Source organism: Sinocyclocheilus rhinocerous, unplaced genomic scaffold, assembly GCF_001515625.1.
Source record: "Sinocyclocheilus rhinocerous isolate Xijiao unplaced genomic scaffold, SAMN03320098_v1.1 scaffold1548, whole genome shotgun sequence".
Lineage (NCBI taxonomy): Eukaryota > Metazoa > Chordata > Actinopteri > Cypriniformes > Cyprinidae > Sinocyclocheilus > Sinocyclocheilus rhinocerous.
In genome coordinates, this window is record NW_015630996.1 from 572874 (window position 1) to 585267 (window position 12394).

At 34.4% G+C, this 12394-nt stretch overlaps 1 protein-coding gene across 3 annotated transcripts in view; it reads right to left on the reverse strand.

Moving 5' to 3' along the window:
- Nucleotides 1-3399: 3399 nt before the first annotated feature.
- LOC107740984 (glycerol-3-phosphate acyltransferase 4-like) overlaps nt 3400-12394 on the reverse strand; it is a 28637-nt gene continuing 19642 nt past the window's right edge. For 2 of the 3 annotated variants that reach the window (XM_016553552.1, XM_016553550.1), the window contains exons 11-14: nt 11068-11196; nt 10445-10524; nt 8731-8858; nt 3400-3610 (exon numbers count right to left, since the gene is read on the reverse strand). In XM_016553552.1, the coding sequence (XP_016409038.1) occupies nt 8750-8858; nt 10445-10524; nt 11068-11196 (318 nt within the window). In that variant the 3' untranslated portion in view covers nt 3400-3610; nt 8731-8749. Of the gene's footprint in view, nt 3611-4892; nt 5117-8730; nt 8859-10444; nt 10525-11067; nt 11197-12394 lie in introns of those variants that run through there. The other variant, XM_016553551.1, reaches the window with a different exon arrangement.

The following is a 12394-nucleotide window of genomic DNA, read 5'->3' on the forward strand; positions in this document are numbered from 1 at the left end:
CATTATTTTGCTCATTGCGCCCTCCTGTGGCCTTGGGAGACAAGTCAAAAGTTTAAGTTTAACCTATTTAATCTGCATATAAAACATTAGAAATGAGATATTTTGTTTAATTTTAATTTTGTTTTTGACTGTTAAAACAAAAAAATATTTGTTGTTTGTCTCAACAAATTTAGTTAATTTAAAAATACAGTGATTAAATGTAAACATTTTTTTCTATTGCTCTTTGTTTTAAAAATGGTTATAAAAAACGTCAATAATTATCGTTACGGAACGATATGAAACATTATATCGTTGATACATTTTTTTAGCTATATTACCCAGACCTAATTGGTAATACTAATATAATGGCAATAAAATACATTAAAATGGAAATGAAAACTGAGAGCAGGAGCTATTTTGTTCACAGTGGATGTAAGGTATTACCAAGTAATTCGTACGAGAGCGACGCTCGCATCTCCAGTCCTGCTGTCATGAGGAAAGAGCTCCACGGTCTTCAGTTGCTCGGCGGTGAACACGGAGGGATTTCTCCTCCTGTCTGCATGGTAATTGGACTAGGTTTCTAAGCTGAATTAAGCCAGTGTCGACGCATCTGCAGCCTCGGAGTTCCTGCCGTGCCAGACTAAACCTAACTAGTTGCGCTGTCAATGTTATGTTCCATGCGAAGCTCCGCCCTACACATGTAGTGAGCTACTGTACAAACGCGCAGCGTCAAAGTTTCCGTGTGTCACTCACACTGAAGCGACGCAAATGTATCTAGGTGTGTGTGTACTATACAGTGTTGGGCAAGTTACTTCCAAAATGTAATACATTATATATTACTAGTTACTTACCCAGACCTAATTGGTAATACTAATATAATGGCAATAAAATACATTAAAATGGAAATGAAAACTGAGAGCAGGAGCTATTTTGTTCACAGTGGATGTAAGGTATTACCAAGTAATTCGTTAGGCTACTGTAATTAATTTTCCCTTGAAAAAGTATTGTATTTAATATTCTCTTGAAACTTAGACTGTTTTCAGGTTTAAAACGAAACACCATTCCAGATTTGTATTGTAGTTATTTGTGCATGTATGCAAATGCATTGCCAATATGAATGTAATGATAATAATGCACATTTAAAATGAAAATGAAAATGTAAAAGTTATTTTGCTCACGACGTTGGGTGTAATGCATTACCAAGGAATTCATTACTCTAATTACTTTTCCCTTGAAAAAGTATTGTATTTAATATTCTCTTGAAGACTATTTCCAGGTTTAAATTGAAACATTGCAGATTTGTAGTTATTTGTGCATCTGTATGCCAATTAATATAACTTTTCCCTTGAAAAGGTGAGGGATTACTTTTTTTGTAATGTAACTAGTTACTTCTGATGTAATTGCATTATGGATAGACTATATAGAAAAAAATAATTAAATTTAACATCTAAATTTAAGGTCTAATCTTAAAATCAAGAAAAAAATATGCAATTTTATATTATTTTTTTTGAAAGAGTTAAAAGAGAAGTTTCTTGTCTATCTTTGTATTGCTTAACTGGTCAGGTTTGATATAGGATTTAGAAAGTAATTGGTAATAAGTAACGCAAGAGAGAGTAATTAGTGCAGTAATCTAATTACACTAGTGAAGATTTGTATAACTTACCAAAAACTGTTTGCTCAGTAATGTTAATTTTGATTTACGAATGGGTCAATGTGTGTTCAAAAGTCTGAGACCACATTAAAATATGTTTTTGGAGTTGGGGGATTTTAGATCTCTAATTCAATGAGTAAATTTGTGACCTGGATCATGTGAACTCTTTTGTTCAAAAGGTCAGATTTCCTTCCACTGAAGCACAAGATGCTCTTTGGATCATTCTCAAATCACACTGGAAAGCATTATCATTGGGTTTCACACAAACACAAACTTGTACACAAAACAAATAGACAAACCAAATATTCCTCAGTTCAACTTTTTAGTCAAATTGTTACATTGGTAATATATCTAAAATGTTATGTATTAATATTTTGTTATATAGCATTATATCATATATTATCACTTATTATTAACACATTTTTGGATGTATGTTACACCGAAACTTAAATGACAACAATGTAAAAAAGATTTTCTGGTAAATTACAATATGTGTAATTGTTAAATAATTTTATATGCAGTATTCATGGTATCTTCTGTAATAGCCTATCGTGGCATTTAATAAATAATCCCGCCGGCAAGATTTTACAAAAACAAAACCAAAAAGGCACAAATAATACATGAATGTAGTTTCGGTTCTGCTTTATATATACAACATTCATATTTTATAATTGTATTGACTTTATGTTACACATTATTATGTCCTCTGCAATGAATAAATACAACAAACAAAAATGAATTGCTGGGTCTCAGGTTAGAATTCAATAAGTATTATTGTTTAATAACAATGCCATATACATTATGAATGGTATTTACAGTATCTCATCTAATATTTATTGCATCATGCGATTAAAAAAATCCCGCCGGCAAGATTTTGTGAAACTAAAATAAAAACAAAAACGGATGAAAGTAGTTTGTTCTGCTTCCGTGCTGTCGTAGCACCACAGATAGATGAACAGATCAGTTGATAATCAAGTTAGTTTGATAGATTTAGAGCTGGTAAAGGTAAGGTAATTGTTTAGAAACTGACGCACATGTTCACATGCCCAGTGTGCTCTGGCAGACACTTAATTGGGGTCAGTTCGTCGTTTTGAATGTTCCTCCAAAACTGATCTGGAGATGTGGAACTGATATTCACCAGATCCAAACACAATGACTGATTATGGCTTTTTTTAAAAGATCCCTAAATATCTAAATTGAATCCTAACATATGAAAACAATTAGCATGCAGTTTTGCTAGTGTACTCCGCATGCTGTTTTTTTGTGTTGTGACCCATCCATCAGCTCTTTGGCTGGCTGAAGTCATTGTATCCCCTCTTTTTCTAAAGGCTGTTACCTAAGAGCTGGCACTTTTCAAGAGAAATGTCACCATGAAGGAAAATCTCTGTTTCTAAGGTCTGACTCTAGCCCAGCCGCGGCAGGCTGAATGAATTTTTATAATTCATGCTAAGTGAAAGGACTCTGGCAGAACAACTTGTCCCCATGCCTCGGTTCTCCATTCATACGTCAATGTAGAGTCTAATAACCATGTCCAGTTTTACATTTCTTTTTACAGCCTGCTCCACCCCTCAGCAGGCCCAGGACAGGCTTTTATGGGTGGGCCACATCTTTCCTGTGCCTGAGGAGTCAGCTACTGGACCTTGGTGGGCCTCTTTTGTCACATGACCTGGGACAAGATGCTAAAAGGGTGTATTTGAAGTGTATCCTTCAAGAAAAAGCAAAGGATAATAGCAACATAACTGTCATAAACTTGAGACAGTGAATGTTGTGTTGAAGTTCTTTTATTTTCATTTGATATAGTTGAACATATGACTGTATCACATTGGAAGATTTTTAACTAATATATCAGTCAGTGACGTATAGGTGGATGTGTTGGAAAGGTGCTGTTTCAGAGCCTGGCAGCAGTCAAATCACTGGCGTCATTATGTCAGATAGACCCCCATTATGTCAAAACATACATCCAAATGCTCCCCAAAGAACCTTTAAAAAAAAATTTTAAAAAAATTAATTGAACAGTTCTTAAAAGAACCTTTTGTGGAATGGAAATGTTTACTGGATGTTAAAGGTTCTTCGTGGAACTACTGATTCCAATTAAGAACCTTTATTTTTAGTGTAGCAAAGAAAATGTGTGTCATATACACAGTAGCATGGACATGTTGCATATCCTCTTGAGAGCCAGCAAAAAGAGTTTTTTGTTTGTTTAGGATTTTGTAATGTTTTTAATTTTCCAATGACATGAAATGAAAAAAAAAAAAAAAAAAATGTATTGCATGTCTTTTGTTGTTGACATCAGGACCCACTTACATTAAAAATGAAGGCAAGAAGCATGTTTATATTAACATATGGGACCCTGGACCACAAAACCAGTCATAAGTGTCCATTTTTTAAGAGATTTATACATTTATATATACTGAATAAATAAGTTTTCCATTGATGTATGGTTTGTTAGGATAGGGCAATATTTGGCCGAGATACAACTATTTGGAAATCTGGAATCTGAAATCTGAGGGTGGAAAAAAATCTAAATATTGAGAAAATCGCCATTAAATTTGTCCAAATGAAGTTATTAGCAATGCATATTACTAATTAAAAATTAAGTTTTAATATATTTATGGTAGGAAATTTACAAAATATCTTCATGGAACATGATCTTTACTTAATGTCCAAATGATTTTTGGCATAAAAGAAAAATCTATAATTCTGACCCATACAATGTATTTTTGGCTATTGCTACAAATATACCCCCAGCGACTTAAGACCGGTTTTGTGGTCCAGGGTCACATATGTTTTGCAACTTGCAATACAAAAAAAAGTCAATGAAAGTTAATGGAATTTGACAAATGTAGTCATATTTCATAGTAATTTTTATTACCCAATTCACCTGTAATGTATGAATTTCTATTTTTGACAACTTACAAAATGAGTCATGCATTAAAAATTAATTAATGTACACATACACAATTTATATTTAATGCAAGGACACTTTAAATGGTTGAAAATTATTAGAAGACATTTTAAAAATGTTACAAAATATTTCTTTTTCAAATAAATGCTGTTCTTTTGAACTTTCTCCTGGGAATTGGGAATAAGTGTATCATCATATCAGAATGATTTCTGAAGGATCATGAGACACTGAAGACTGGAGTAATGATGCTGAAAAATCAGCTTTGATCACAGAATAAATTACAGTTTTTTTACTGTAACTTTTGAACAATAGTGGAAGTTTTAAAATAAAACACTACTGTACTACTGCTCCTTTTTTTTTTTTTTGACCTATAAATAATTTCAATACAATATTTATTCTGCTGAAGTAGATGTTTTTGTGATATTAGACATTTTTAAAAACAGTGAGAGGAATTTGTCATGGCCAGATCAGTTTTAAGTCTTCAAGAGGACATGTTTAGACTTGACTGTAAACACATGCTATCTACAGATGAACTGCTGGATCCCAGGAGGATACTGAACTGATGATGAACTGCAAAAACACTGAAGAAAGAGCACAAAGTCAGTGAATTGGAATAAGTCCTACATTATTAATGACTCCCTCCACAAGCTGATCTCCAGTTGAACCCCTTCATAAAGCTGAGAACTACATCAGACCTTAAATGAAGGTCTGAGCAACTGTATATGATACATTGTGATCGGTGGCATGTTTATCCAACCTCTCTCTCTGTTTCCACAGAGCCATTTATATGCACTCAGTAACTGGTTTAAAACTGTACAGAGCCATTCCCACGTATTGAGCCCAGCAGCTGAACTGATTCACATGCTGGTATGTAGTCGTGCTATTTCAGTTCACAGCTGAGATCTAAACCTTAATTATATTCAATCTGTTTATTACAGGCGGACTTGTCTTTAAAGTTGTAATTAGTGAAGTACTGCACTGCTTCTGGCCAATTCAATTTAAATTTTTAAGCACGTAGATGAAGTCTAATCATATTTAAATACATACTTTCTTAAATCAAAAACCATTGGGGGAACTCCATCATACAGTACATGCCTCCTTGAGCTGATGACCAGGCTGTGAAAAAAATTGCTGCTCTGACACTACACTAATGAATGATGAATGAATGAGAAAAACTAATAATAACCATACAAGTTGGTGCAAGTTGACTGCACACACCCATTTAAGGGTTTATATCAAAGGGATAGATCACCCAAAAATGAAAATTTTGTCATTAATTACTCACCCTTAAGGTATTTTTTATGAAATCCGAGAGCTTTCTGACCCTCCATAGATAGTAACGCAACTGACACGTTCGAGGCACAGGAAGTTAGAAAGGACATCGATAAAATAGTCCATGTGACATCAGTGGCTCAACCGTAATTTTATGAAGCTACGAGAATACTTTTTTATTTTGTTATATAATGTTTGTTTAGTTATTTTTGTATTCTTTGCACACAAAAAGTATTCTCATTGTTTCATAAAATTATGGTTGAACCACTGATGTCATGTGGTAGTTGCGTTGCTGTCTATGGAGGGTCAGAAGGCTCTCAGATTCATCAAAAATATCATAATTTGTGTTCTGAAGATGAACGAAGGTCTGACACCATGTCCTAACTACACGCGACATGATGCTGCGACACGCAATAAAAGGTATCTTTTCCATGTTAATCTGAATTTTTATCCTACCTAGCCACAACGGCGGCACGTGAAATTTCTATTTTAGAAACCGTTTCTATTTCCACGACGTTGCGGCCAGAGCAACAACATACAAACTATATGACAGTAGATAACTCTCCGGTGATTATGTACTTTATTCAAAGTTAAACGTGTCTAATGTGAGTTTGAATTTCATATTGCGTGGCCTTATAGCCATACTGAAAACAACAACATAGTTTACCTCAGATCTTGAAAATAAATTAAAGCAAAGATGTACGTTAAAACAATGTGAACCAACAAGCGTATTCCATAAAGATGGTATCAGTCACTCAGTTTGTACATTTAATAATGGTAAAAAGGTTTAATATTTATGAAATCCATTTCACTGCGCTTCCGGAGAGCCCGCCCACACCCACTTCTGATTGGCTGTGATATTTGATTGATTCGGTCACATCGCAGTGATACGTCGCGTCGCGTCTGGTGTGGACACCCAAATTGCTTGTCGCTGGAATCTTGTCGCGTCGCGTGTAGTTAGGACACAGTGTTGCGGGTTTGGAACGACATGAGGGTGAGTAATTAATGACAGTTTTCATTTTTGGGTGAACTATCCCTTTAAGAATTACACAGTATCATCCAATCCAAACTAGCCTTACATTTGAAGTCAAAAAGCTAACGTTGTTGGCTAAACAAACATCTTATTTGTCAGTGGTTGTAACCAAACATAGTCTTGAAATGAAAGACCCTTGGTACACATGGGCTGCATCTGTAATCGCATACTTTCTTTACTATATAGTAGGTGAAAAACAGTTTGAGTAGAAATCCGAATTCACAGTATTCATAAAATAGTAGGCGAAAAGTATCCAGATAATGCCATGGGAGAGGATTTGTGAACAACAGTAAGGCAACTGACGTACAAATGACAATGACATGACATATGTAGTACATCTGGATTTCCTTCATACGACACACATTCATAAATAAAACACATTTTAGCAGTCACAAATTAATTACTTATTCAAAAGCAGCGCCTATTCAGAGAGTATGCGATTTCAGACACAGCATTTGTTTCCCGAGCATGTTGTGAAAATACAATGTTTTGATTCTGCTTCATTATGAGCCCTTTAGTGTTTTAGTTTTAGAGCTAGTTAGTTGCATACAGTGTTTCCTGCTCTGATATTCAGGACATTGTGCTTTATTTGCAATGACATGGCATTTTTTAGTTTGAGGTCTTACACCCTGTTTAAGACTAATGCTCTGTGTAAAAATTCAGAGCGATAAACATTTTAATTTGAACGAATGGCAATTGATGCATCTGTTCAGACCAAAACAAACATCAGCATGTCATCAATGCAATTTACATTTTACATGTAAAACATGGCACCTACTATCAGAGAGTGAATTTTCATGTTCATTCAGCCTCTTTGCATTGGTCTGAAGAGACAAAATCACACAGACAAATCTTCAGACTTATTTAATTGGATCATATTATCATTGACCTCAAAATGAGCCCAGAACTGATAACTGTGTTGTATGCAGTTTTTGAAATGTTAAAGAGTTTGTTGTGATAAATTGTATTTTATTTTAAAATAATAATAAAATGTTACTTTATCTAAAAAAAAATCCTAGGAAACACTGGTTGCATATATACAGTACATGCTGCTTAGTGTTGTTTGAACATCACAAGTAATGGCTTTAATTTGAATGTGTGCAGTACCTGAACAACACTTCATAGAGTTTTCAATTGGCCATCACTTGGCCAATGTCATTAAGACTCTTATGATTTGACTCCCAGATGGAAATGGAAATGGAAAAGAGTCTTTCACACAAGGACGAGAGAAAAAAAAAAAAAAAAAAAACTAATATATAACAAATTTTGATTGTTTGATTGTCTATCCAGAGGTATTTTGAAAAGTTAATGCAGATTATTCATCTGCAAAGGTCAGGATAAGCTTTATGTCCTCAAAATAAATTGCAAGATTTTCATGCATATTTCTGCTGTTTTCTCCTGTTAAAATCCAGGATTAAAGTGATTCACGCAGCAGAAGTATAGCAGAGAGATGGAAATGCTTTCGGACACCTACGTGCAGCCTGATGAGGCGTTTCCATCAACCATACATGGCCATCAAATTTAAAAGTTTACTGTGTCCTAATGACACATTAAGAGCAAAAAAAGAAAAAGAAACCATAACAAATTAAAAAAACAACAAAAAAGAGAAAGAAACCATTAAACTGCTGTATTGCGTCCTTATGACCCCTCATGGGTAACTTGGCCACTACAGACTGAATCACGCTACACTGACTTCGGTGAAAGGAACATTACGCATCAAAACACGTCTCATGGTGTTTTGATCGCGATCTGACCAAACACTGGACACGCTTTGGTCCTTTTATAAAGATGAACAATTAAACAAGGACAGTTCTTGCTATGTGATGTAAAACAAAAGCAGAACGTCGTTGTCCAGGTGTCAGAACCGTATCTTGGCCTCCAGGTCCTCACCTGATTCATCTTCCTCTCCTCAAGAACGACTGCGGTTCTCTTGCGTTCCAACCAAAATCTTGCTGTAGAGTTTTTGTTGCTCCTCTTTGAAAGTGTCTTTCACTTTTCCTCGTTTCAACCCACCGTCCCTGAAAAAAAAAAACACAAATCCAGTTTCTTTTACCAAAAGAAAGGCCATTTACCTACTGAGAAAACCAGCTTTGATATGCCTAAGCTGGTTTACTGATCTCCCAGTCTGGTCAAAACTATGTTGGCTGGTTTTAGAGGGGTTTTGGGCAGCTGTCAGCTAGCCAGGCTGGTAGATCAGCTTAAACCAGCTAAGACCAGACATTTTCTGGTTTAACAGACAGTTGTCACTTATCTCTCAATCTACAGCTTATATTAGTGTTTTTATTACTTTTCATTGGCCTCAACATTAGTGTTTACACTGTAAAAATTAGCATAATTTTAATGGCAAAAGACTTGAAAATTGCTATGGTAAAAACCTGTTAATTGGTTAACATTAAATTCTCTTACTCTACACGGTGAAAAACTGTAATAAATCTAATGGGACGTTTCACAGTATTTTACTGTAAAATTAACAGCTTTTGGATGTAAAAAAGAACAAGCAATGCTATAAAACCCTCAAAATTCCCTGTTTATGTTTTTTTAACTGAAATTACTGTTTTTACTTATCAGATATATACATTAGGGTTCATCCAATGTTGGTAAAGTAATGTTATGTGTGTTACCATAATGGGGTTTTGTATTTGTATGAACGACACTGTGCACCTTCTATATATTAGTATTAACTTCAGCTTGTGAAAAAGCTACTTGTGATGAGCTTTGATTCATCATGTGGCTTTCTCTATACCACCTGTGTTTTATGGTGGTTATAAATGTATTATAAAGGTACAAAACAGATTTCAGCACAGGCTGTTAAATTAACTTCTTCCCCGCCAGCATTTTTTTTCCCAGCCACCGCGAGCATTTTTGATCATTTTCATAAAAGTTTAATTCCCCCCATAATATTTTGTTGTATGAAAATCTGAACATGCAATCTGCCAAAAAAAAAAAACGTTTTATTCTAGGTTCATGCACTCTTTTTTTTTTTTTATTAACACTTGAATGTGGGTAAGTTTCATGAAAAAAAGCATAATTTTGAACAAAAAGCTGAAAAAATGCTTTTTTAAAAAAGGCTATGTCCAGACCAGATTCAGAACGATGATCAAAACATAGATGGAACAGATCGCTTCCATCAACACATCCAAAGCTTGCACAGTCCTAAACCACTTCCTGGATCATCATTTCATTCGGTATTGTTTGGCAGTTTTGATATATATGCTGTTTAATGTTCTTGTTATTTTACATGTGCATCTGCTTACAAATGCTTTTTTCTGCTTCTTCTTCACCTTGTTTTAATCCAGACATTTAGTAGTCTTTCAGAAGGTGCGTAATAGCACCTCCTACCGAAAGCCATAACATTTTGTCAATGGCGGGGAAAGAGTTAACATTATATAATTATATGAAATGGGTGTTTTTTGTTGTTGTTGTTGTTGTTTTTTACTGTAAATGTAAATTCAGTACGTAAAACCTAAAATGTTGCTACCATATTTTTGAAGGAAAAGCTCTGGCAACCACAGCTGCCCTTTTTTACCGTAAATTTTACAGATCCTTTTTTTTTTATACAATAGTACAAGCACAGCTGCTGAGTCAGATATGACAGCTGACTTACCACAGCAGGTCCACCAGACCACCCTGTCTGGCAATGGCTGCCTTTACTCTGTTAGCAAACTGCACTGCATCCTCACCTTCCTGCAAGGAGACAAAACAGACCTTGACAAAAAAAAACTTGACCTTTGGTTTTAAAATTTATTAGGTGTCTAAAATTTATTTTTATACTTATTTTCAGCATTTTCAGTTAACAGCATGTTTATTTCTAACTGAAGAAACAGATCTTATTTTTCTGAAATAGTAAAACAAACTACAAATGCATAAAGGAAGGACTTCCAACATTATTCCAGTGATTTTCCAGAGAACTTTTGTAACATTCAAGGTGGGGCGGATCACACCAGCACAATGATTTACCTATGCTGACCATTTGGGGTTTTTTTCGGGATGGTAGGCTTTTACATGCGTTAAAAACAATGGTCTATTTGTTTATTTGCATGCCCACATGCAAACACAGATGTCCATTTCCAATCTGTGGTGGGTGGAGAAAACTCCAAACCCACACGGGCTCATTTGTGCTTGATTTGTGTATTAAATGCACCAATGCAAAAATGGGAAGGGCAGTGCAACTCATTCATACCACAGATTTGACTGCATTCACAGAGGATGCATGTGTGTGAGCCTTACCTGACGGCTCATCGGAGGCAGGTACCACACGCTGCAGACGATGGCCCAGCTACTCATCATCCTGAGCAGATAATTCACCATCCCAAACTTACTGCTGTTCCAGAAGGCATCCCCAAACCGAGGGTCATACTAGAAAAACTCAAAGAGATGCAAATGAAATACAATGCAACCATCACCACAATGCTGACAAAAAACAAGGTCTTTTTTTTCCCCATTTTCCATAATCATTCTTTTTTTTCCAGTAAACACACCTAAATATTCTTAAAACAAGAAAACAAATTGTAATAAGTAAAACATGTTTTCAGATAACATTTCTTGAATTAAGTTTATATGGTTTATATTTTTTTATTTGTCTAAATGTTTAAGTTATATATAAAACTTTTAAAACTCTAAACGTAGACCCAAAAAAAAACAACAACAACAACAAAACACAACAAAAAAATATATTGCATTAAAAAGCATGTAATGCATTTCAAATGTAGGTCCAATTTTTTCTTTAAGCACATTTTTTTGCAAGCTAATACAAAACAAAAATAATGCCAGATCTATTCTCTGAAAATAAGTCTTATAGTATCTTATAATAATATCTTTTACATCTTTAAATTCTCAAGGAATCTTGTTTTAAGGATGTTTAGATGTTACTGCTGACAAATGCTGATTAGGACATTAACATCCATCCATTTACCATAAGAGCTGATAAAGTAAGAGAAGATGTACTTCAACCTTTGAAAGCAGCTTCACAGCTCAGAACAAGAGTGAAATCATACAGCCTACCAGTTGCAGCGTTAAAGGGGTCATGAACCGAGAAACCAAAATTCCCTTGATATTTTGATATATAAGAGGTCATTGTACCATAAAAAACATCTTGTAAGTTTCAGAACTCAAAACTTTCCCATTAGTCTAAAAACAACTTATATTTAAGGCAGTCTGCCAAAACGACAGCTTTTGGAATGTGACTAGGGCTGCCACTAACGACTATTTTTATTTCGTTTAATCTATCGACTAATTTATCGATTAATCTAACCGATTAATTTCCTACAAAAAAAAAAATCAACAATTTTACTTAAGAATATTTTATTAAACTATATTTTATTAAACCAAATGAAATCCAAATTTCTATGAAATCCTCTTTTTAAAGCAAAAGTAAAGTGCATCCATCTCATAATCCAAATCACTGAAATCAAAGTTCAGTATTATAGTGTAAGAATGACAACATATCTAGTGTTCTAGTGTACTAATAATAAAATTATAATAAAAAACACTTTTTAAAGGAGTATTTACCAGAAATGTTATTTACCAGTAAATGTGCAGTATTTCTGAAAAAAAA